Source organism: Anomaloglossus baeobatrachus, chromosome 5, assembly GCF_048569485.1.
Source record: "Anomaloglossus baeobatrachus isolate aAnoBae1 chromosome 5, aAnoBae1.hap1, whole genome shotgun sequence".
In the NCBI taxonomy this organism is placed as follows: domain Eukaryota; kingdom Metazoa; phylum Chordata; class Amphibia; order Anura; family Aromobatidae; genus Anomaloglossus; species Anomaloglossus baeobatrachus.
The window spans coordinates 265834675-265862255 of NC_134357.1; the positions used below are offsets into that span (position 1 = coordinate 265834675).

At 47.3% G+C, this 27581-nt stretch overlaps 1 protein-coding gene across 3 annotated transcripts in view; it reads right to left on the bottom strand.

Moving 5' to 3' along the window:
- LOC142311211 (uncharacterized) overlaps positions 1 to 26110 on the bottom strand; it is a 42844-nt gene extending 16734 nt beyond the window's left edge. The window contains exons 1-3 of one of the 3 annotated variants that reach the window (XM_075349412.1): positions 26032 to 26110; positions 526 to 664; positions 199 to 390 (exon numbers count right to left, since the gene is read on the bottom strand). In XM_075349412.1, the coding sequence (XP_075205527.1) occupies positions 199 to 390; positions 526 to 633 (300 nt within the window). In that variant the 5' untranslated portion in view covers positions 634 to 664; positions 26032 to 26110. Of the gene's footprint in view, positions 1 to 174; positions 391 to 525; positions 665 to 8162; positions 8227 to 26031 lie in introns of those variants that run through there. The other 2 variants (XM_075349410.1, XM_075349411.1) reach the window with 2 other exon arrangements.
- Positions 26111 to 27581: the final 1471 nt, after the last annotated feature.

The window sequence follows — 27581 nt, forward strand, 5'->3', positions numbered from 1 at the left end:
GATCAGTGGGGAAGATGGGTGTCTCTTTGCCACGGATCTGGTATTGATGACCTGTGCTGAGGATAGGCCATCAGTATAAAAATAGTGGACAACCCCTTTCAGATGTAATAAGTTCCTCTAGAGGGACTTCTACTACTTTCACTGTGCTTTGTTAGACTGTATACAATGTCTTACATTAGTATTCCAAACAGCGCTAACCTCGCCAGTCAGCAGCTCAATGATCTTGTTGGTGAGATCTAGGATCTTCTGCTCATAGTTTCTTTCATATATCAGTGACCGAGACAGAGGATTTCCAATGGGGCACTCATTCCTTTTCCACTCTCCTAACACATGAGGATAGCCGATGGAGGTCACACACTCTCCAGATGTCTTCTTCACCACTGTGTAATTCTGTGTATGGAGAAAGACCCTGATAAATATCGCTATATATACATTAACAATATCTCTAACCTCTCTGGCCACAGCGCTATAATATATTTAGAGATTAGACTGATGCAATGCAACATAATTCCCAGTATCCCTTACATCTCCAGTAAGCAGGCAGATAATCTCCAGGGTGAGGTTTAATATCTTCTCAGTCATCAAGCTCCTGTTGTGGTCCATCCTCGGTGGGTCAGGCAGGAAAAGGACCATTATCCTGTGAAGGATCCTACACTGTAGGAACCTGATTGGGAAAAAGAGCACTAATTCTAAAATCACATAGGAGACAATAAGGGAGCTTTATCAAAGCTAGGGCAGAATGTGGAGCAGTTGATCGTAGCAACCAAGGGTATTCTGAAGAATGACAGGCTGAATGTGATTGCTGCAATGGGCAACTGCTCTACCACTGCAACGTCTCCCTCTTGTCTGTGTGATATATTAGATCACTCCTTAGAAATGTTGAAGTAACAGTACAACAGGAGCCCTCCACGATACACTGAAACATAAGAACTAGGTGGGCAGAGATTTTACTACATGTATTAGGTTATACAAGACGCCGAAGAGTTTAAGGTCCTATGGCAACTAACGACAAGAAATACTTCAAGGAGAAATGCCTCTGCTCAGATATTGAGAAAGACATCTGGACTCCAGACAATAAAAACATTGTCTCTGAAAATAAGAACTTTTAGCCTTGAAATCCTCATGACCTTGTACCAGCTGCTCAGACAGTCCCGTAATCAGAGCAGCTTCCTAGGAAATGTATCCCCTGCTACAATAGAGCAATGTGGAATGAAAGAAATATATTAATTAAAGGGATCCTGTCAGGTTCCCAAATGCTGATAAACCATCACTATTAGGTTACATACAGTGAGGAAAATAAGTATTTGATACACTGCCGATTTTCCCCCAAATATAAGACCTAGCAGGAGTTTTCAGGGAGGCTTAAATATAAGAGATCCCCCGAAAATAAGACCTAGCCGCGGTCAATAATGAAGTATCCATGCAGCGGTAAAAAAGTTAAAGATATTGCAGGACACTTCATTATAGACAGTGGACACCCCCTATAGAAAGAAGATAGAAGACCCCCTGATCATACTCACCAGACGCCGACCGGGAGCAGGGGAGCGCATCAACGACCTGCGTCGGAACACACACACATCAGATCACACACACACTCACAATCACACTACAGATCGCATCCACACATTCACCACATCCAGCGACATTGCTTGCTTCTTGGCGGCGTAAGGACCTGCGACGCTGTGCACTGTGAGTTGAGCTTCCAGGACCTGCAGGATGATCACATGGCCAGAAGCACGTGGTATCTCCGGATGTTGTCAGTGAGTGCGCGCGATTGTACCGGTATGTGCCATTTCATGAGTGTGTATTCTGATGTGTGACTGTGTATTCTGATGTGTGACTGTGTACTCTGATGTGTGACTGTGTACTCTGATGTGTGACTGTGTACTCTGATGTGTGACTGTGTACTCTGATGTGTGACTGTGTACTCTGATGTGTGACTGTGTACTCTGATGTGTGACTGTGTACTCTGATGTGTGACTGTGTACTCTGATGTGTGACTGTGTACTCTGATGTGTGACTGTGTACTCTGATGTGTGACTGTGTACTCTGATGTGTGACTGTGTACTCTGATGTGTGACTGTGTACTCTGATGTGTGACTGTGTACTCTGATGTGTGACTGTGTACTCTGATGTGTGACTGTGTACTCTGATGTGTGACTGTGTACTCTGATGTGTGACTTTGTACTCTGATGTGTGACTGTGTACTCTGATGTGTGACTGTGTACTCTGATGTGTGACTGTGTACTCTGATGTGTGACTGTGTACTCTGATGTGTGACTGTGTACTCTGATGTGTGACTGTGTACTCTGATGTGTGACTGTGTACTCTGATGTGTGACTGTGTACTCTGATGTGTGACTGTGTACTCTGATGTGTGACTGTGTACTCTGATGTGTGACTGTGTATTCTGATGTGTGACTGTGTATTCTGATGTGTGACTGTGTATTCTAATGTGTGACTGTGTATTCTGATGTGTGACTGTGTATTCTGATGTGTGACTGTGTATTCTGATGTGTGACTGTGTATTCTGATGTGTGACTGTGTATTCTGATGTGTGACTGTGTATTCTGATGTGTGACTGTGTATTCTGATGTAGGGGAGCACAGCTGCTGGGAGATCACAGGGAGGAATGATGTGGAGTATGTGTGTATGTGATCTGATGTATGTGAGTGTCAACCAGATGTAAGGGAGCACAGCTGCCAGGTGATCACAGGGAGGAATGATGTGGAATGTGATGTGAGTGTGTCTATATGAGTATGAGTGTCTGTGTGTGTGTGATCTGATCTATGCGAGTGTCCGCCAGTTACAGGGGAGGACGGCGTGCAGCACACCTGCTGTGAGATCACAGGGAGATCTAGGAGCAATACAGATGCCCGGGGCTGGTAAGTATGACAATCCTGTGAAGGGGGGGTAGTCTGCTTTTTGTGGGGGGGTAAGCTTACCCCCAACCATGTCTCCTCGAGAATAAGACACCCCCTGAAAATAAGACCTAGGGGTTTTTTTAGCGCAAAAAAAAACAAACTATAAGACTGTGTCTTATTTTCGGGGAAACAGGGTAAGAATGGAGAGGTCTGTAGTTTTTAAATTTTAGTATTTTATTGAGTTTACATAAGAAAAAGTGGCAACAATAAACACAAAACAGTAGTCTCAATAACAGCCTTTACACCGGACATTCCTCCCCGACACCCAGCTGCTCTGCTAAGGCGCCAGCACTCCACTAACTTGCCTTATCACAGATTCACTGCAGTCTCGGCATTCCTATTGCTGCGTCCTTGTCCTAATAGCAAGGCACTCATTACTGCCTCAGGCAACTAGTTCTGCAAACCTCTTAGTCAACCTCAGGATCAATTTTGCCCAGACGAAGGCTCTGAATATAAGAGCCGAAACGTTGGCACAAAACTGACGGTGTGACTTTTTGCAGAAATCACTAAAAATAAAAAAAATATTATTTTCTCATAATTCCACATGTGCCAGAAATTTGTATTACATTGATTATCACTTTTTCTGAGCACTGATTATTTATGGTTGAAGCGGAGCTCTATTCATTTCTATTTGGAGGTATAACCCGACAGGTGGAGGTATACCCAGAGGTCTGTAATTTTTATCGTAGGTACACTTCAACTGTGAACGACAGAATCCCCCAAAAATTATCTTAAAAAAAAATAAAAATATCACATTGTACGGTTTTGAAATAATTTGCATTTTATTGCAAAAAATGCTTTCCTTCACCAAGAATCAGCAAAAACATTAGTGCATGCCCTCATCATCTCCCGCCTCGACTACTGCAACCTCCTGCTCTCTGGCCTCCCTTCCAACACTCTTGCACCCCTCCAATCTATCCTAAACTCTGCAGCTTGCTTAATCCACCTCTCCCCCCACTATTCCCCAGCCTCGCCACTCTGCCAATCCCTTCACTGGCTTCCCATCGCCCGACTCCAGTTCAAAACATCAACCAGGACCTACAAAGCCATGCACAACCTGTCTCCTCCTTACATCTATGACCTAGTCTCCGGTACCTACCCACACGCAACCTCAGATCCTCACAAGATCTCCTTCTCTACTCCTTTCTTATCTCCTCTTCCACAATCGCGTACAATATTTCTCCCGTGCCTCCCCCATACTCTGGAACGCTCTACCCCAGCATATCAGACTCTCCCCTACCATGGAAAACTTCGAGAGGAACCTCAAGACCCATCTCTTCCAACAAGCCTACAACCTACAATAACCCTCAGTCCAGTACACCACTGCACAATCAACTGTGTCCTCACCTATTGTACCATCACCCATTCCCAGTAGACTGTGAGCCCTCGCGGGCAGGGTCCTCTCTCCTCCTATACCAGTCTGTTTTGTACGGTTAATGATTGTTGTACGTATACCCTCTTTCACTTGTAAAGCGCCATGGAATAAATGGCACTATAATAAATAATAATAATAATAATAAGTATTTTATCACCAAGCAACTCTGAGAATACAAAATATAAATATATGTTTCTCTATAGGCTTTTATATAACCACTATATACATTTCTATAACCAAAGTTTAGTTTGTATCTTTGGAGTAAGGTGGAGTTTTAAAGCCTGCAGCTGATGTCTGATATATATTTCAGTTTTGTTTTCGGATTACTGCTACATATCAGGAAAAGTATATGTTCTGTCAAGGTCATCAGCTGGACTGATAAAAAGCAATGGAATGCAGATGTGATAAGAAAGACTGGCTATCTGGCGCAAATCCAAATGTATAGCCTGTGTGAGCTATGTGACAATGGTGCCACGAGCAATGCAAGGGACCGAGAGAAGTTCCAAAATGGATACATGTCACAGACCTTTTGCATATTTTTTAATTTAGCCAGTGGAATACTTAGGAATTTTACTCAAAGATTAACCCACAACTGCTCTATAAAAGGCTTGTTAAAAAAAAACCAAAAAAAAAAACAAAAAAAAACACACTGCTCTTGTGCACCTGCTGTCACTGAGTAGGGTTTATACCAGATATTTGTTTGGTCTAAATTCTTTTGCTGACACTGACTATTAATCAGAGATTTCAGCAGACATTAATTGTTAAGAAGCCGATTTCCAAACCTATGGAATTTCTCCTTGACACAACCAGCAAGAATTCTGTCTCTCACAGACCTATTATTTTTCCTTTAAGAAGCCCTCCTACTCTGCACTCATTACCTGTATGAATTGCACCTGTTTAAAACTCGTTACCTGTATAAAAGACATCCGTCCACACACTCAAATCAATCACACTCCAATCTCTCCACCATAACAAAGACCACAGAGCTAAGGATACTAGGGACAAAATTGTGGAGCTGCAGAAGACTGGGATGGTCTACAGGGCAATAGGCAAGCAGTGTGGTGAGAAGGCAACAACTGTTGGCGCAATTATTATAATGGAAGAAACATAAGATGACTGTCTCTTAATCGGTCTTGGGCTCCATGTAAGATCTCACCTCGTGGGGTAAGGATTATTTTGAGAAAGGTCAGAAATCAGCCCAGAACTACACAGGAGGACCTGGTCAATGACTTGAAGAGAGCTGGGACCACAGTTTCAAAGATTACCGTTAGCAACACACTACACTATCATGTATTAAAATCCTGCAATGCACGCATGGTCACCCTGGTCACGCCAGCTCATGTCCAGGTCCGTTTGAAATTCACCAATGACCATCTGGATGATCCAGAGTAGGCATGGAAGAAAGTCATGTAGTCAGATGAGATCAAAATAGAAGATTTTGGTATCAACTCCACTTGCTATGTTTGGAGGAAGAAGAAGGATGAGTACAACCCAAGATCAACATCCGAACCGTGAAACATTGGGGTGGAAACATTATAATTTGGGGGTGCTTTTCAGCAAAGGGGACAGGACAACTGCACCATATTGAAGGGAGGATAGATGAGGTCACGTATCGCGAGATTTTGCCCAACAACCTCCTTTCCTCTGTAAGAGCACTGAAGATGGATTGAGCCAGGCAAAGTAAGCAGTGGTTCTATAAGAAACATTTCAAAGTAATGGAGTCTCCAGACCTGAACCCAATGGAAAATCATCAGAAGGAGCTGAAACTCAATGTTGCCCAGTGACAGCATCGAAACCTGAAAGATCTGGAGAAAATCTGTCTGGAGGAGTGGGCCAAAAACCCTGCTGCAGTGTGTGCAAACGTCTGACCTCTGTAATTGCAAACAAAGGTTTCTGTACCAAATATTATGTTCTGTTTTTCTATTGTATCAAATACTTATTTCATACAATAAAATGGAAATTCATATTTAATAATCGTACAATGATTTTCTAGATTTTTTTTTTTATTCTGTCTTTCACAGTTGAACTGTACCTACGATAAAAACTACAGCCCTCTCCATTCTTTGTAGGTGGGAAAATGTGCAAAATTCGCAGTGTATCAAATACTTATTTTACCCACTGTATAACTAACATAACGTATGCAACATAAAGATAAATAGTTCTATGAATATACATAGGAAGGTAACAAGATTTATTAAAATTGTGGGCATTATGAAGCTGAATTAGCGCCCACACATACTCTGCACTCTAGGCTAAGCTCCTCCAGTGCAGCTGGCTGGATGCGAGACCCTTCGGTGCTTGCGCAGTGCCCTTATGAAGCCGGGGGCAGTATACCCGCATTCACAGTGCAAGCCTGGCATCTAAGACGTCGCATTCATGTGCGAGAGCTCAGGTGCTGATGAGAAAACATTGACATTGTACTTCAATCACTTGGTCTGGGGGAGTAAATGCCCCATTGGACTATTCTGTGTTAATTTTCATTTTCTGTGTGGCGGTATACAAGTTGATATTGACCAAATAGATGCATTTCACCAGCATCGGACTGGGGTGTCTGGGGCCCACCAGAGGAATTGACTCCAGGGGCCCACCCTACAGCGATATGCAAATACCTATTAGCCGTTATCCCCGTTATAGAGGAGTGCTGACTGTGAAGCACAGGCGGCTCCTGCACATCTCCTGTGCACAATTGCTAATGTACAATTACAGTAGTTTGCAGTAAGGGGGATCTTTGGTGAAAACAAGTGATCACCGATCCACAGGTGAGGTATGTGATCACTTATTGAACAAATGGATCAGGGAATGAGTTGGACATCAGCTTTAAGTTCAAGGGGATAAAAGTTGCACGATCGGTGCAGATCCCAGCAATCGGTCCCCACAGATGAATAAGTTATCACTTATCCTTAGGCCACATTCACACATTCAGTATTTGGTCAGTTTGTTACATCAGTATTTCTAAGCCACAACTAGGAGTGGGTGAAAAATGCAGAGGCGTATCTATTAAACGTTTCCTCTGATTTTACCACTCCTGGTTTTGGCTGCAAATACTGAGGTAAAATACTGACTAATTACCAAACATGGGCACATGGCCTTAGAATAGGCGATTACTTAGCATATTTGCTACAGTGTAATAGTCACAGCACAGGGAGGGGGTTAAACATTCAAGTATTTAATCTCTTCTGGAAATAATCTTCCCTTTATTCATAGAGAAAAAAAGTGACCTCCAGACACAACACAATCCACTCTACCAAGACCAATAATACCACATAAAAGGGACAAATACCGCCACACCATGACCAATAACATATTACCTCCACATAGTAACCGAATACAACCACATACAAGAGAGAAATACCACCACACCATAATAAGAGCACATAATGACAGAATATTACCACATACTAGGGAGAAATACCTCAACACTATGACCAGACCACATACATGAGCAAATAATACCACATACAACAGAGAAATACCACCACACAATAACCAGAGCACATAATGACCGAATATTACCACATACAAGGGAGAAATACCTCAACACTATGACCAGACCACATACATGAGCAAATAATACCACATACAACAGAGAAATACCACCACACTGTGACCAGACCACATATTACCACCACACAGTGCCAGAATAATACTACAATAATAATCATGAATAAAAACCATAATACTAGCAACACTAATATTACCCATCAGTGCCATTATACACAGGAGCTATGTATACAGTGTCAGTGTACAGGTAATACAGTGATCACCAGTGACATTAATTAGTGACATTATACACAGGAGCTCTGTATATAGTGTGTGTGTGTGTGTGTGTGTATGTGTGTGTACACATGTAATACACTGACTTACCAGTGACGTCTCTAGCTGAAGTTATTCATCTTTGCTTTTCCGCATCATCCGGCACTGACTGTCATCACTTCTTCCTGCCATGACTCTACAGAAAATAACAGTCACCCATAGCTGATCACTCCCAGAGCCCATTGCACACTTTTCCCCCAAATTCTACACCATGTCAGACTTTTGTTCCCCCGATGGAAGACAGTATCCTCAAAAGTAAATTATATTACAGCAGTAATAATGTCCCCTAATTTTCCCCTACAAAAATTACCGTATTTTTCGGACTATAAGACGCACTTGTTTCCCCCCAAATGTTGGGGGAAAGGGTCGGGTGCGTCTTATAGTATAGTCTGAATGTAGGGCTGCGGGGAATGAGGGTGCTGCGGTGGAGTGGGTAATCGGCGGCATGCGCAGGCTGTAGCAGCACCTGCCGTGACCACGTGGGCCCGCTCACTACATATGCATGCATCCTCCCACCCATCATCTCTCAGCACTGAGGCCGGCACTGACAGGTGGGCAGGATGATGGGCGAGGGGTGCACACATAGTAAAGAGCCAGCCCACGTGATCACCCCTGGCAACTACAGCCTGGAGTGATCATGTATTGCCCCTCGCCAGTGGCTTAGCTACTGCTTTTGCCGTCCGGGGCGGTCATAAAATTTGCCGCCCCCCTCCGTTGGCCGTTGATAATCCAGAAATTTTCAAAAATTTGGAAAACCATCAAAATATTTATTTTTCATGGAACTACAATCAATCAAAGATCTAATTGTAGACTGCTGCTATTAGTCCTAGACTTTCACCTTTTTACACACATGTAGGCCTATTATACACACACACACAGCTCTGCTGCATACATACAGACACACAAAACTCTGCTGCATACAGACACACACAGCTCTGCTGCATACAGACAGACACACACAGCTCTGCTGCATACAGACAGACACACACAACTCTGCTGCATACATACAGACACACACAGCTCTACTGCATTTATACAGACACACATCTCTACTGCATACAGACAACTCTGCAGCATACATAGACACACAACTCTGCTGCATACAGACACACAACTGCATACAGACAGACACAAAACTCTGCAGCATACATACAGGCACACACAACTCTGTAGCTACTGCATACATGCATACATACAGACAGACACACACAACTCTGTAGCTGCTGCATACATACAGACACAACTCTGTAGCTGCTGCATACATGCATACAGACACAACTCTGCTACATACAGACAGACACACACAGCTCTACTGCATACATACATACATACACAGACAACTCTGCTGCACATATAGACACACACACGGCTTTTGGGGGCCCGCACACGCGGCTGCTGCAGAGCTGAGGCTGAACCAAGCACAGGGCAGATGTAGAGGAGCTGAGCCCGCACCAGACACAGGGCAGATGTAGCGGAGCTGAGCCCGCACCAGACACAGGGCAGATGTAGCGGAGCTGAGCCCGCACCAGACACAGGGCAGATGTAGCGGAGCTGAGCCCGCACCAGACACAGGGCAGATGTAGCGGAGCTGAGCCCGCACCAGACACAGGGCAGATGTAGCGGAGCTGAGCCCGCACCAGACACAGGGCAGATGTAGCGGAGCTGAGCCCGCACCAGACACAGGGCAGATGTAGCGGAGCTGCGCCCGCACCAGACACAGGGCAGATGTAGCGGAGCTGCGCCCGCACCAGACACATGGCAGATGTAGCGGAGCTGAGCCCGCACCAGACACAGGGCAGATGTAGCAGAGCTGAGCCCGCACCAGACACAGGGCAGATGTAGCAGAGCTGAGCCCGCACCAGACACAGGGCAGATGTAGCAGAGCTGCGCCCGCACCAGACACAGGGCAGATGTAACGGAGCTGCGCCCGCACCAGACACAGGGCAGATGTAGCGGAGCTGCGCCCGCACCAGACACAGGGCAGATGTAGCGGAGCTGAGCCCGCACCAGACACAGGGCAGATGTAGCGGAGCTGAGCCCGCACCAGACACAGGGCAGATGTAGCGGAGCTGAGCCCGCACCAGACACAGGGCAGATGTAGCGGAGCTGAGCCCGCACCAGACACAGGGCAGATGTAGCGGAGCTGAGCCCGCACCAGACACAGGGAAGATGTAGCGGAGCTGAGCCCGCAGCAGACACAGGGCAGATGTAGGGGAGCTGAGCCCGCACCAGACACAGGGCAGATGTAGCGGAGCTGAGCCCGCACCAGACACAGGGCAGATGTAGCAGAGCTGAGCCCGCACCAGACACAGGGCAGATGTAGCAGAGCTGAGCCCGCACCAGACACAGGGCAGATGTAGCAGAGCTGAGCCCGCACCAGACACAGGGCAGATGTAGCAGAGCTGAGCCCGCACCAGACACAGGGCAGATGTAGCAGAGCTGAGCCCGCACCAGACACAGGGCAGATGTAGCAGAGCTGAGCCCGCACCAGACACAGGGCAGATGTAGCAGAGCTGAGCCCGCACCAGACACAGGGCAGATGTAGCAGAGCTGAGCCTGCACCAGACACAGGGCAGATGTAGCAGAGCTGAGCCCGCACCAGACACAGGGCAGATGTAGCAGAGCTGAGCCCGCACCAGACACAGGGCAGATGTAGCAGAGCTGAGCCCGCACCAGACACAGGGCAGATGTAGCGGGGCTGTGCCTGCACCAAGCACAGGGCAGATGTAACAGATCTGAGCCTACACCAAGCACAGGGCAGATGTAGCAGAGCTGTGCCTGCACCAAGCACAGGGCAGATGTATCAGAGCTGAGCCTGCACCAAGCACAGGGTAGATGTAGCAGAGCTGAGCCTGCACCAACACACGCGGCTCCTGGGGGCCCGCACACGCAGCTCCTGTAGTGGGGAAAGCCCATGCAGCTCACTGGGGCCCATAAACCGGGTGGCTGGGAGGGAGTATACAGGTCGAGGGGGGGAGGGGGTAGCACTTACCGCTCGGACACGGATGAGAGGAGGCCCACACAGCGCCAGAGGCCAGCGCTCTGCTGGGGGTTGCTGGCTGGCACTCCATCTCTCTGGGACAGAGCAGGACGCCGGGTGGTAGCTCCGCCCACAGATGAAGCTCAATCCAGCAGGGCACTGTGGTCTGCGTGCCTTAAAGAGACAGCAGCCACAGTTTCCTGCTGAGGACTCCGGTCCCCGGAACTCGGCCCGAGGGCAGCAGAACTGAAGGCGAGTGGCCAAAATGCTGCTCCCCTGACACGTGCCGCCCGGGGCGGACCGCCCCTTTCGCCCCCCCTTTGCTACGCCACTGCCCCCCGCGCATCATCATCAGCGCCGGGGGCAGTGAATAAGTACGGTATACTTCCCGGTCGTTCCCTGCATTATCGTGATGTCCTCCTGTCTGCCGGCCCGCTGATGTGTGTGGAGAGCGGTGAGCACAGCGATGACGTCAACGCTGTGCGCAAGGCTCCACATACATTAACAGGCCGGCAGACACGAGGACATCACGATGCTGCAGGGGACAGTGACCGACTCCACACAGGTCAGCGGTGCTGCTGCTGACACAGACAGGAGAACGAGCAATGCTGCTGGAGTGAGGAAAGATGAGTATAAACGTTCATCTTTTTCTGTGCCATAGGATACAGGCTATATACCAGGATGGGGGTATATTATGAGCAGGATGGGGCTATAGAGCAGGATGGGCTAAATAGAAGGATGGGGCTAAACAGAAGGATGGGGCTAAACAGAAGGATGGGGCTAAACAGAAGGATGGGGCTAAACAGAAGGATGGGGCTAAATAGCAGGATGAGGGACATATATAAAAGGATGGGAATCATATACAAGGCAGGAGGATCATTACCAGAATGGGGTATTTTAGTAGAGAATTTTTGAACATTACCCCCATAACAGTGTCAGCAGCAGATCCTTGCCCCATAACAGTGTGTCATGACCACATTTTTGCTTAAAATTTTATTTTCCTCCTCTAAAACCAGGGTGCGTCTTATGGTCCGATGCGTCTTATAGTCTGAAAAATACGGTATAGTCACCATTTGCCACCAGAAACCCATAATGTATGTTCCTCATTCTGGCCTCATATAGTAATAATATCTCTCATCCTGGTGATCGGACGTGGGGCTCCTGTGATGTCACAATGTAATGTGAGCCACAAGTCGTGATTACTGACAGCACTGAAACGTGCCAGCACCTGAGGTGAATACAGGGTCTTTTATTTTAGCTGGGGGAAACAAGGGGAATCATAAGGGGTTGTTAATTGCTTCCTGCACAAAATATCCACCCTCCAAAATAGCCCTCCAAAGTTCCCCTTTCCATAATGTCCCCCCAAAACTTGCCCCTTCTATAATATCTCCCCCATACTACTTCTCTGCATAAAGTCCCCCCGCTCCTCATTATACTAATTATACTATGCCGCCTCACAATCTCCTTCCTAATTGTCCCATCCTGTCCTCTATTGCCCTATCCCAGGGGTGGGGAACCCCTTTTCTGCTGGGGGCCATTTGGAAATTTCTACCAACCTTAAGGGGCTGCAAAAAATTCATGCATCACAGGAGGGCCTGTGGACATACATATACATCACAGGAGGGCCTGTGGACATACATATACATCACAGGAGGGCCTGTGGACATATATTATATATATATATACATTGTAAACGTGTGCCTGCTCACGTGATGGGGTCACCCACTTGGCTGTGTTTCCGAGGTAGCACAGGAACACATCTCTTTAAAAGTCCTGCAGTTGATTAAAAACAACATAAACCGCTCCTCAAAACATAACAGAAATACAGACGGATTTCCGGTCCGTTAGGCTATGTGTCCACGGGAGAATGTAGCTGCGGATTTTTCTGCATCAAAATCCGCAGCTTTCCCGCAAAATCCGCGCCTTTTCAAAGGTGCAGATTTACCGCGGATTTGATGCGGATTTTGGTGCGGATTTTTTTTTTCTTTTCCCAATTTTAAAGCCAAAATCCGGATGAAAATCCGCAACAATAATTGACATGTTGCAGATTTTTCCGGATCAAAATCTGCACGAAATCCGCTGCAGAAAAATCCGCAGCGTGGGCACAGCATTTCCAAAATGCCATAGAAATGGCTGGGAAGTGCCTGAGCTGCAGATTTTCGGGAAATCCGCGGCTTTTCCGCGAGAAATCCGCGGCAAAATCCGCGCATTTTCCGCAGCGTGGGCACATAGCCTTATAGTCACGGTACTCCCGCACAATTCAGATACACTTAATATGACTGCAGCTCTCTCAGCCTCCACTCAGTCACTTCCAGTCTGTTAACGCCATAGAGGCAGTTTCCTCTTCAACACGGATTTCTGGTCCGTCTTTGTTGCGGTCCGACCGCTCAGGTTTGGATACTTCCCAGTATCCTGAGTGAAGCTCCCTCAGCATCCACTCGCTCACATGTGAAGTCAACCCTCTGCTCCTTCAGACGGGTTCCTTCCAGAGGTTTCACACCTCTCTGAGGTAAACAGCCTCTCTTCTCTCAGAGGCTGCTCCTCTGCAGTGCGTCTCATACACTGCTCCACACTCTCTGACTGCCATGTGCCAAACAAGCTAATTAAGACCTGTGTCAGACACACCCATAGGCAGGGTATGTGGATGGCCAGTCCCACCCATCTCTTAGCCATTCGTAATCCTGGCCCATTCAATACTATAGGAAGATGGGATACTACATGTACCAGAAAGAACTCCCAGGATCACACCACTTCCGTGGTACACACCTGTCATTCACAATATAACCGGTCGCCTTGTCACAACATATACATCACAGGAGGGCCCGAGGACATATATATATGTACACATTACAAGAGGTCCTGAGTACACATTATATACAGTACAGACCAAAAGTTTGGACACATCTCATTCAAAGAGTTTTCTTTATTTTCATGACTCTGAAAATTGTAGATTCACATTGAAGGCATCAAAACTATGAATTAACAAATGTGGAATGAAATACTTAACAACAATGTGTGAAACAACTGAAAATATGTCTTATATTTTAGGTTCTTCAAACTAGCCACCTTTTGCTTTCATTACTACTTTGCACACTCTTGGCATTCTCTTGATGAGCTTCAAGAGGTAGTCACCGGAAATGGTCTTCCAACAGTCTTGAAGGAGTTCCCAGAGATGCTTAGCACTTGTTCGCCCTTTTGCCTTCACTCTGTGGTCCAGCTTACCCCAAACCATCTTGATTGGGTTCAGGTCTGGTGACTGTGGAGGCCAGGTCATCTGGCGTAGCACCCCATCACTCTCCTCCTTAGTCAAATAGCCCTTACACATCCTGCACGTGTGTTTGGGATCATTGTCCTGTTGAAAAATAAATGATGGTCCAACTAAACGTAAACCGGATGGAATAGCATGCCGCTGCAAGATGCTGTGGTAGCCTTGCTGGTTCAGTATGCCTTCAATTTTGAATAAATCCCCAACAGTGTCACCAGCAAAGCACCCCCGCACCATCACACCTCCTCCTCCATGCTTCACGGTGGGGACCAGCCATGTAGAGTCCATCTGTTCACTTTTCTGCGTCGCACAAAGACACGGTGGTTGGATTCAAAGATCTCAAATTTGGACTCATCAGACCAAAGCACAGATTTCCACTGATCTAATATCCATTCCTTATGTTCTTTAGCCCAAACAAGTCTCTTCTGCTTGTTGCCTGTCCTTAGCAGTGGTTTCCTAGCAGATATTTTACCATGAAGGCTTGCTGCACAAAGTCTCCTCTTAAGGCTGGGGCCACACGGGGCACTACTGCGATGCTCGCATGAGACTCGGCTCGCGCTGGCAGCACAGCAGGAGCCTAGTGTCATACGAGTGTGCCTGCATCTGAGGTCCGATCATGTGAGCAGACCTCAGCTGCGGGGGGCGGGATTTCTCTCCCTCTCTCCTCCGTAGTCGGCTATTGCCATTCTTGCACTGCACTGGCAGTACACCAGTGTACCGCAAGTGCAGTGCGATTTTTCTATCGCCCCATTCATTTGAATGGGTGCGAGAGAAAGAGTCTCAGCTTACAATCGCAGCATGCTGCGATTGTTTTCTCGGTCCGATTAGGGCTGAGAAAATAATCGCTCATGTGTGCTGACACACAGGCTAGAATTGGTCCGAGGGGAATGCGATGCTTTATCGCACTCCACTCGCACCGATTTTCTCGCCGTGTGGCTTAGGCCTAACAGTTGTTCTAGAGATGTGTCTGCTACTAAAACTCTGTGTGGCAATGACCTGGTCTCTAATCTGAGCTGCTGTTAACCTGCGATTTCTGAGGCTGGTGACTCGGATAAACTTATCCTCTGCAGCAGAGGTGACTTTGGTCTTCCTTTCCTGGGACGGTCCTCATGTGAGCCAGTTTCTTTGTAGCGTTTGATGGTTTTTTCCACTGCACTTGGGGACACTTTCAAAGTTTTCCCAATTTTTTGGACTGACTGACCTTCATTTCTTAAAGTAATGACGGCCACTTGTTTTTCTTTACTTAGCTGCTTTTTTTTCTTGCCATAATACAACTTCTAACAGTCTATTCAGTAGGACTATCAGCTGTGTATCCACCAGACTTCTGCACATCACAACTGATGGTCCCAACCCCATTTATAAGGCAAGAAATCCCACTTATTAAACCTGACAGGGCACACCTGTGAAGTGAAAACCATTTCCGGTGACTACCTCTTAACACTAGAACTACTGAGGTAGTCATTTTGACTACTTTGCATTTGCACTATGTATTTCTATATAGGTGTCACGAGTCCAGTAGTTCTAGTGTTAAAGCTCATCAGGAGAATGCCAAGAGTGTGCAAAGCAGTAATCAAAGTAAAAGGTGGCTACTTTGAAGAACCTAAAATATGACATATTTTCAATTGTTTCACACATTGTTGTTAAGTATTTTATTCCACATTTGTTAATTCATAGTTTTGATGCCTTCAATGTGACTCTACAATTTTCAGAGTCATGAAAATAAAGAAAACTCTTTGAATGAGATGTGTCCAACCTTTTGGTCTGTACTGAGATAGATATAGATTATATATATATATATATATATTACACACACACACACACACACACACACACACACAGTGCCTTGCGAAAGTATTCCGCCCCCTTGACTAATTTCAACCTTTTCCCACATTTCAGGCTTCAAACATAAAGATAGAAATGTTAATGTTAAGGTGAAGAATCAACAACAAGTGGGACACAATTGTGAAGTTGAACAAAATTTATTGCTTATTTTAAACTTTTATAAAAAATAAATAACTGAAAAGTGGGGCGTGCAATATTATTCATCCCCTTTACTTTCAGTGCAGCAAACTCACTCCAGAAGTTCATTGAGGATCTCTGAATGATCCAATATTGTCCTAAATAATTGATGATGATAAATATAATCCCCCTGTGTGTGTAATTAAGTCTCCGTATAAATGCACCTGCTCTGTGATAGTCTCAGTGTTCTGATTAAAGCACAGAGAGCATCACGAAGACCAAGGAACACAACAGGCAGGTCTGTGATACTGTTGTGGAGAAGTTTAAAGCTGGATTTGGTTACAAAAAGATTTCCAAAACTTTAAACATCCCAAGGAGCACTGTGCAAGCGATCATATTGAAATGGAAGGAGTATCATACAACTGCAAATCTACCAAGACCCGGCCGTCCTTCAAAAATGTCATCTCAAACAAGGAGAAGACTGATCAGAGATGCAGCCAAGAGGCCCATGATCACTCTGGATGAACTGCAGAGATCTACAGCTGAGGTGGGAGAGTCTGTCCATAGAACAACAATCAGTCATACGCTGCACAAATCTGGCCTTTATGGAAGAGTGCAAAGGAGAAAGCCATTTCTCAAAGATATCCATAAAAAGTGTTGTTTAAAGTTTGCCACAAGCCACCTGGGAGACACACCAAACATGTGGAAGAAGGTGCCCTGGTCAGATGAAACCAAAATCAAACTTTTTGGGCACAATGCCAAACGATATGTTTGGCGTAAAAGCAACACAGCTCATCACCCTGAACACACCATCCCCACTGTCAAACATGGTGGTGGCAGCATCATGGTTTGGCCTGCTTTTCTTCAACAGGGACAAGGAAGATGGTTAAAATTGATGGGAAGATGGATGGAGCCAAATATAGGACCATTCTTGAAGAAAACCTGTTGGAGTCTGCAAAAGACCTGAGACTGGGACGGAGATTTGTCTTCCAACAACACAATGATCCCAAACATAAAGCAAAATCTACAATGGTTCACAAATAAACATATGCAGGTGTTAGAATGGCCAAGTCAAAGTCCAGACCTGAATCCAATCGAGAATCTGTGGAAACAGCTGAAAACTGCTCTTCACAAACTCTCCATCCAACCTCACTCAGCTCCAGCTGTTTGCAAAGGAAGAATAGGCAAGAACTTCAGTCTCTCGATGTGCAAAACTGATAGACACATACCCCAAGCGACTTGCAGCTGTAATCACAGCAAAAAGGTGGCGCTACAAAGTATTAACCCCTTCAGCCCCAAGCCTATTTTGACCCTAAAGACCAGGCCATTTTTTGCAATTCTGACCAGTGTCACTTTATGAGGTTATAACTCTGGATCCCGGTGATTCTGAGATTGTTTTTTCGTGACATATTGGGCTTCATGTTAGTGGTAAATATAGGTCGTTATTTTTTGCGTTTCTTTGTGAAAAAAACGGAAATTTCGTGAAAATTTTGAAAATTTTGTAATTTTCAAACTTTGAATTTTTATGCTCTAAAACCAACGAGACATATGACACAAAATAATTAATAAATAACATTTCCCACATGTCTACTTTACATCAGAACAATTTTGGGAAAAAAAAAATGTAAGGAAGTTATAGGGGTTCAAAGTTTGAGCAATTTCTCATTTTTACAACAAAATTTACAAAGCCACTTTTTTTAGGGACCACATCACATTTGAAGCGATTTTGAAAGGCCTACATGACACAGAACACCCAAAAGTGACACCATTCCAAAAATGGCACCCCTCAGGCTACTCAAAACCACATTCAAGAAGGTTATTAACCCTTCAGGTGCTTCACAGTAACTAAAGCAATGTGGAAGGAAAAAATGAACATTTTACTTTTTGCAACAAAAATGTTAATTTAGCCTCAAATATTGCATATTCACAAGGGTAGCAGGATTAAATGAACCCCCAAAATTTGTTGGGCAATTTCTACTGAGCACGCAGATACCTCATATGTGGCGAAAAACCACTGTTTGGGCGCACGGCAGGACTCAGAAGGGAAGGAGCGCCATTTGACTTTTTTGAACAGAAAATTAGCTGGAATCGTTAGCCGCACCATGTTGCGTTTGGAGAGCCCCAGAGGTGCCGAAACAGTGGAGCTCCCCCACATGTGACCCCATTTTGGAAACTAGACCCCTCATGGAATTTATCTAGATGTTTATTGAGCACTTTGAGCCTCTGGGGGCTTCACAAAAGTTAATAGAGTTGAGCCGTGAAAATAAAAAAAATTTTTTTTACCACAAAATTGTTACTTCAACCAGGTAGCTTTTTTTTTCACAAGGGTATCAGGAAAAATTGTACCATAAAATGTATTGTGCAATTTCTCCTGAGTACACAGACACCTCATATGTGGTGGAAATAAAATGTTTGGGCGCACAGCAGGGCTCGGAAGGCAAGGAGCGTCATTTAACGTTTCAAACGCAAAATTGTCTGGGATAATTAGCGTATTCCATGTTGTGTTTGGAGACCCCCTGAGGTGCCGAAACAGTGGAGCTCCCCCACATGTGACCCCATTTTGGAAACTAGACCCCCATGGCATAGAAAAAAAAAACAGCGGCAGATGAGGGGGGCGGCAGATGGGGGGGCAGCGGCATATAAAGGGAGCATCTGTGATTGTGAGACGGCGGCTGGAATAGGGTGGGGGCGGATGGGAGAGGGCGCAGTGGATGCAGGAGCGGCAGAGGATGGGGGGAGGGGGGGATGGGGGGGATGGGTGGGAAGGGGAGTGGGAGGTGAGATTGGGGATAGTTACCCCACAGGATGGATCTAGGCAGCTGGATCACAGGAGATGAAGGAGGCAGCAGATCGGGGAGGGTGAGAGGTGGGGAAGGGAGCGCAGCGCAGATCACGGAGGAGACAGGGGAGGGAGCGCGGACAGCAGATCACGGGGGTGACAGGGGAGGGAGCGCACATCACGGGGGTGACAGGGGAGGGAGCGCACATCACGGGGGTGACAGGGGAGGGAGCGCACATCACGGGGGTGACAGGGGAGGGAGCGCACATCACGGGGGTGACAGGGGAGGGGGCGAGTAGCCAATCACGGGGGTGAGAGGTGGGGGGGTGCGGGCAGCACATAACGGAGGAGAGGGGGCGTGCAGCATATAACGGAGGAGAGGGGGCGCGCAGCATATAACGGAGGAGAGGGGGCGCGCAGCACATAACGGAGGAGAGGGGGCGGTGCCGGGCAGCACATAACGGAGGAGAGGGGGCAGCCGATCTCGAGTGGAGGGGGCTGGCAGCACATCACGGAGGTGAGGGGACGAGCAGCTGATCACGAGGGAAAGGGGCCGGGCAGCAGATCGGGGGGGGACCGGTGGCACTGTGGCAGATGGAGGGCGGCGGATCGGGAGGTGTGGGGGTGAGGGTGCGGGCAGCAGATCGGGTGGCAGATCGCGGAGGGCAGCGGCAGATCGGGAGGTGTGGGGGTGGGGGTGCGGGCAGCAGATCGGGTGGCAGATCGCGGAGGGCAGCGGCGGATCGGGAGGTGTGGGGGTGGGGGTGCGGGCAGCAGATCGGGTGGCAGATCGCGGAGGGCAGCGGCAGATCGGGAGGTGTGGGGGTGAGGGTGCGGGCAGCAGATACGAGGGGTGGGGGTGCGGGTGGCAGATCGCGGAGGGCAGCGGCGGATCGGGAGGTGTGGGGGTGGGGGTGCGGGCAGCAGATCGGGTGGCAGATCGCGGAGGGCAGCGGCGGATCGGGAGGTGTGAGGGTGCGGGCAGCAGATACGAGGGGTGGGGGTGCGGGTGGCAGATCGCGGAGGGCAGCGGCGGATCGGGAGGCCGGTTTCATACAGTGCAATGGCAGCGCGGCAACTTCCGGGTCCCATGCTCCGGTCACATAACAGCATGGGACCGGAGCTTGTCGCCCTGCCATTGCACTGTGTACACTCACTGTGCTAGCGTGCTGCAGGGAACGGGAAGTGAAGCTGATGGGGCGGTCACCGGCAACAGGTCCACTGTGATTGGAGACAGCGGTCACAAGGCCGATCTCTCCAATCAGAGCTACTGGAGCTGGGGGAGGGTGATCCAGTGAGGTCACCCAGCTCCAGTCAATGGCCAGTGCTATAGCTGCACTGGCCAGGGCTGGATTTCAATGTTTCAGTCACTTTAAGTGGCTGGAACATTACAGTGGCTGTGATTGGCTGACGAACGCCGCTCAACCAATCACAGCCTCCGTAGGTCCGGGGAGGAGGCACCACCCCTCCTGAGGTCAGGTACAGGTCCCCTCCTCCCCGAATCTGCGGTTTATGCTAACTTTTCGCAGTCACCGGAGGCTCCGGTGCCGCGATTACGCCATGACGGAAAGATCCGTCCTTGGTCGTTAAGGCCCAGGGCACCATGACGGATCTTTCCGTCCATGGTCGTGAAGGGGTTAACTTACAGGGGACGAATAGTATTGCACGCCCCAATTTTCAGTTTATTATTTTTTATAAAAAACACACACACACACACACATTACAGTAGGGCCTGTGGACATATATACATTAGGGGCTGGGGGCATATACACATCACAGTAGGGGCTGGGTCACGGACAGTACTGCCGGGCACGGACAGTACTAGAGGGGCACATGGACAGGACTCAGGGAGCACAGACATCACCATGGGTGGCACACAGCACTGGGTTGGTTGCACACAGTAGCAAGAGGCTCCCTGCAGCGGGAGGCTCACAGCAGGGGGAGGCAGATGCGCTTACCTTCCGTGCAGATGTCAGTGCGGGGCTGAGCAGCGCTCCTCCGTCTCAGTCCTGGCGCTGCACTGTTCAAATGTACGCGCGCCTGAAAGACGTGAATACATTTGAATATGAGAGGCGCAGTCTGCAGGTCTTGCGTGCACCTCATTTTGTCTTCAGGCCTGAGGACTCCCGCACTGCAAGGACCTTTGGTGAGTCACATGAATGTGATGTCACCACAGGTCATTCTGCAACCGCGAAAACGGCAGAGATCGCACAGAATTTGTTTGATCAATGCAGTTTATGGTGGAAAGGCTGGGGGTCCATCAGAGCATGGGGGCCCAGTCTGCCTGCTCTAACGCTGGCACTGACAAACACCAATGCCCAGTCCGCAGTAACAAGCACGCGGTACCCCCACAATATAAAGCATGGGGGCCCACTGGGGGCCCACAAGAGGATTCTCCGGTGCTCCGATGGGCCAGTCAAACACTGCTTTTCACACATCATTTTAATGCAGGAATAAGGTTGTATAATGGACAGGATCACTTCAAAAATTTTAATCAGTTGAATAAAGACAAGAGATCACCAATCCACAGGATTATCGGTGAGGGTCCAACAGCTGGGACCTCCACTGATTGATGGGGGTAGGGCACTTTTAACCCTGTTAAAAAGGAGTGGCAAAGGGCATCTCCGACTACAACTCCATTCATTCTCTATGAGCCTGCCGTGTCCAAACAAGAGAATGAATGGTGTGGCGGTGGAACATACACACCACCACTCCATTCTAAAGGGGATAAAAGTACCCATTTCTGCCAATCAGTGAGGGTTGCAAGCGTTCAGACACTCATTGGTCTGCAAGTTATCAACTATTTTATGGATAGCTGTTAACTTCCCCCCTTGAAAACCTATTTAAGAAGACAAACAGAAAAAAAAGTAGAAATAAATAAAAATTGCATATATATATATATATATATATATATATATATATATATATATATATATATATATATATATATATATATATAATAAATAAATAAATCACAAAAATAATGATAATCTTAACAAAAAAAACCAAACAATTCTGGAGTTTTTGGGGAAAGAGAAAGTGTCTTTTTCCTTATTTAATCAATTTTGAGATGGTGGGAGAAGAGAGGGGGAAATAAAGCTATCCATATATGTCCAATGGATCCACAGATCCGTCACCCTACCTTTTCGTCTTAATTTTGAGATGACCACCCAAACTCATAAGGGAACTAGTAGTGAAACCAATCTCTGGGCTAGGGGTGAGTGTTCTCGAAGAAGCAATATATAGATGAGCTAGATTTAGTTCTGTATGTAATTAAGAAAGTCTTCATGCCAACCGGGGGGAGGCGATTTATGTTACTACTTCGAGATATTTGCATTTATACACTAAACTAAAGTAAAGGTAGCTAAAAAGGAAGAGCTGCAGCCATCGTAAAGGGGTTTTCCAGTTCACTTATATCCTTCTGAAAGGTCAAACAACAAATCGATATGGGCGCCGTGTGTTGACCTTCCACGGATCCGCTGTGAGCAGTTTTGGTAGGTGGCGTAGAGGTGGTGTTCTGCTCGTCACACAGTTTACATCTGACTGCTGCTGGAGGTGCTAGCAGCGGATCAGGGGGGTGCCTGGTGTCAGCTCCCCACAATCTACAGAAGGAAAAGCCCTTTCAGCTATGTTCCCCTCAACTTTAGGCCTCTGTTTAATGTATACGTTAAATGGACGTCTCTGACAGTTGCCGTACAGCAGAATCTGTCATCATAAGATTCCCTAGTACACAATACAATTAATCATTCCTTATAAGAGACCATTGTGTTCCTATCTGGGGGTGCACCCCTATAATATGCTAACACTTATCCAGAAGGGACACAAAGGGTGCATTAAACCCAAAATAATTAATAAAATAGTAATACTTCATTAGAAAATATTAAAATACAAGCAAAGTGTCCATTAAGGGGCAGCAGCATACACAGTATAAATGATAGAAACAAATCTATGTTAATAGATATAGTAAGGTCTGTAGAAAGGTAGCTGAGAACAGGTAACACATACAATCAAGCATATACAAAAATAATCACAAGAACATGTGGTAAGAAAGTATTGCAACCAGCCCTGAGTTATGAAGGTAAACAATAGTGGGCTTTAATGGCCGGTAGCACCAACAGTGGGATTTTACTGAGCAACCATAAATAAAGGAAAAACCCTTAAGCGGGCTTTACATGCAACGACATCGCTAACGAGATGTAGTTGGGGTCACGGAATTCGTGACGCACATCCGGCCTCGTTAGGGACGCCGTTGCGTGTGAAACGCAGGAACGACTGGTAACAATCAAAAGTACTCACCATATCGTTGATCGTTGTCCAGTCGTTCCTATCCCAATTATCGTTGCTGTTGCAGGTACGATGTTGTTCGTCATTCCTGCAGCAGCACACATCATTATGTGTGACACCGCAGGAACCAGGAACTACATTGTACCTGCGGCCGCCGGCAATGAGGAAGGAAGGAGGTGGGCGGGATGTTCGGCCCGCTCATCTCCGCCCCTCCGCTTCTATTGGGCGGCCGCTTAGTGATGCCGCTGTATGACCCGCCCCATTAGAAAGGAGGCGGTTTGCAGGCCACAGCGATGTCGCTAGGCAGGTAAGTATGTGTGAAGGCTGTTAGCGATGTTGTGCGCCACGGGCAGTGATTTTCCCGTGACGCACAAACGACGGGGGCGGGTACGCTCACTAGCGAGATCACTTGCGATATCGCTGCGTGTAAAGCCCGCTTTAGTCAAACATCAATGATGAATGCACAGCTATGCATAGTACAGACCTGATATTGTAAAAAGGCAAGACGTGGATGACTGCCAGTGCCCAGATGCATGTTTCACCCTGCTTCTTCAGGGGGCGCAGGCAGTCATACAGAGCTTTTTAATAAAGTAGTACTGTTTTATTAATTATTTAGGTTTACAATAAAATTATGGTATATAATAACAATAATAATAATAATAATCCATTTATCCAATATAGTATCCCTCTTCTGAGTGGCTAACTGAGAAGAGGGATACTATCAACACCGGACAAATCTGTCACCAGATGAGACATGCCAAAAGTTCCTGATTTCAGATGTTTTACAATACTATAAATACACACATATTCAGTAAACATTGATAAGAGAACTATGTGGTGCAGAGTGATACTATGAACATGTAATTTCTCACTAGAACTATAACTCTAAATGTCTGGGAAAATTACAGATAACAAGCTAATATAAACTAAACTGTAAAGCCTGCTTTACACGGTACGACCGATCGTGTGATTTCACGATCGATCGTACCCGCCCCCGTCGTTTGTGCGTCAAGGGCAAATCGCTGCCCGTGTCGCACAAAGTCGTGAAACCCCCGTCACATGCACTTACCTGCTGAGCGACCTCACTGTGGGCGGCGAACGTCCACTTCCTGAATGGGGAGGGACATTCAGCGTCACAGCGACGTCACACAGCCGCCGGCCAATAGAAGCGGAGGGGCGGAGATGAGCAGGATGTAAACATCCCGCCCACCTCCTTCCTTCCGCATAGCCGGCGGGAGCTGCAGGACGCAGGTAAGCAGAGTTCATCGCTCCCGTGGTGTCACACGGAGTAACGTGTGCTGCCACGGGACCGATGAGCAACCGGCGCCATTTTAATTAACGAGATCATGAAACCGAGCGACTAGTACACGACTCACGATTTGTGAGCGATACTGCGTCGCTATGTGTCACACGAGATGACGTCATGAACGATGCCGGATGTGCGTTACGAAAACCGCGACCCCGACGATGCATCGCACAATCCGTCGTCTCGTGTAAAGCACCCTTTACAGTCTGATATCTTAAAGGATTTCTTAAAAACAGACTACTAACATGTTAGTGCTACAAACGTGTCATACAGTAGAGCTGACATAACTGACACAGTAATCCGGAGTTTACCAATCCTCTTATTATATTGTGCTGGGATGACACAGGAGGCGTACGGCGACTTCAGAATAGGGTAGGATTGGTTGTTAGGGAAAGATTACCCTAGTAACTAATCAATCTCTATAATAGTAACTAGTGATGAGCAAGCACTACCATGCTCGGTACTCGAATCAAGCAGGTTGGACGCTCAGATGGGCGGGACTCTGGTATTATGGAAGTCAATGGGGAACTCAAGAATTCGTCTGAAAGATTTCCCGGAAAAATGCTTAAGCTCTCCATTGACTTCCATTATACTCAGGTACTCGAGTCGACCCCATTCAAGACACCGACAGTTTGCTATGAGTACTGAGCATGGTAGTGCTCACTCATCACTAATAGGGACTAACAATGCAGGAGCTGTAATTGTGATCACAACTAGAGAAAACCAGTAAAGAGAAGGACTGTAGAAGACTCTCTCATAACACATATATAATGTTAGAGAAGCAAAGAAAAAAAAAAAAGTGCGAGAAAAAAAAAAAAGAGAGCGAGCGAGAAAGAGAGCGAGCGAGAGCGAGAAAAAGCGAGCAAAAAAAAAAAAACAGCGAAAAAAAAAGACAGCGAGGAGAAAAAAGCGAGAAAAAAAAAAAAGAGCGAGTGAGAAACAGTGAGAAAAAAGGGAAGAAAGCAAGAGAGAAAAAAGTGAAGATTAAAACCAGAAAGAAAAAAGGGAAAAAGAAAAAAAAAGGAGCGCACACATTCACATGAGAGGTGGTGTCTAGGATTCTGCGCTGTCTCCTGCTGTGTGATGCTGTGTGATGTATACGTCCTCTTAGTGCACAGCAGGGAGCATCTTCTGTGTTATTATAGGACAAGATATCATTTTCTTGTTATATTTGGCTTGGCAATAAAAAAAGAAAATAAAAAGGGAGAAAAAAAAAATAAAGAGAAAAAAGAAGAGAAAAAGAGAAATAGAAAACGCAGAGAAGACAAGAGAGGCAGGCAGAGAATTCCACATACATATACCAGCCGTGCTGCACAGCCCAGTCACACCGTACAGCAGCGCACATACCCGGAGCACAGGAGCACCGCTATCCTGAAGGCTTCATCTGCTCACTCACAATGGCTAGCTGGTAGCTACAGGACCTGTGATGATGTCACTGTCATGTGATCCGTCACATGAAGGGGAGGGGCTCATGAGTGTACAATAAGGGACTAAAGGACCTGTGATGATGTCACCACCATGTGTTCAGTCACGTGAGAGGGCGGAGCTCATGACAGTATAACGAGCAGCGGTGAAGGACCTGGGACGTGATGAGGTCACTATTACGTGCCAGTCACGTGAGGGGGCGGAGTGTACGGGAGTATAAGGAGTGAGTGACGTGTGGACATGGATTGAGGCTGCCTGACAGATGCTCTATGTCTGAAAGCCAAACAATCCAGCTTCCTTTTCTTCTATTTCGTCTTAAAGGGAAGCTGTCACCAGATATATTATGTATACACTAACACTAGCTCCTGCGCCTCTGCTGTACTCCATAAAGGGGCACATTATCCCCTGACTCCCCTGTACACCCCCAAATACCTTTTGAAAATCTCCCGCACTGTATGTAATGCGGGCATCACACGGTACGATCTATCGTGCGATTGCATGAGCGATTGTACCCAACTTTTAAAGAAGGGAAAGAGGGACAAAGTTTGCGGCGCGCATTTTTAGGCCACGCCCCCTAACCACACCCATTTTACAAACGGCCACACCCATATCCACTCCCCATCTACACCCATCCAGCAAACTGAAACTGCAGAAGCTGTCCGTGATCGCTCTGAGCCACCACAGATCAGCAATGTGCAGAACAGGCAGGGAGTTAACTACAGGGTGATCAGGCGGCTAAGACCCAGGAGGAGGGCTGAACAGGGTGTGCAGGCAGCTAGGACCCAGGAGGAGAGCTGAACAGGATGTGCAGGCATCTAGGACCCAGGAGGAGAGCTGAACAGGGTGTGCAGGCAGCTAGGACCCAGGAGGAGAGCTGAACAGGGTGTGCAGGCAGCTAGGACCCAGGAGGAGAGCTGAACAGGGTGTGCAGGCAGCTAGGACCCAGGAGGAGAGCTGAACAGGGTGTGCAGGCAGCTAGGACCCAGGAGGAGAGCTGAACAGGGTTTGCAGGCAGCTAGGACCCAGGAGGAGAGCTGAACAGGGTGTGCAGGCAGCTAGGACCCAGGAGGAGAGCTGAACAGGGTGTGCAGGCGGCTAAGACCCAGGAGGAGAGCTGAACAGGGTGTGCAGGCAGCTAGGACCCAGGAGGAGAACTGAACAGGGTGTGCAGGCAGCTAGGACGCAGGAGGAGAGCTGAACAGGGTGTGCAGGCAGCTAGGACCCAGGAGGAGAGCTGAACAGGGTGTGCAGGCAGCTAGGACCCAAAAGGAGAGCTGAACAGGGTCTGTAGGCAGCTAGGACCCAGGAGGAGAGCTGAACAGGGTGTGCAGGCAGGCAGCTAGGACCCAGGAAGAGGGCTGAACAGGGTGTGCAGGCGGCTAAGACCCAGGAGGAGGGCTGAACGGTGTGCAGGCAGCTAGGACCCAGGAGGAGGGCTGAACAGGGTGTGCAGGCAGCTAGGACCCAGGAGG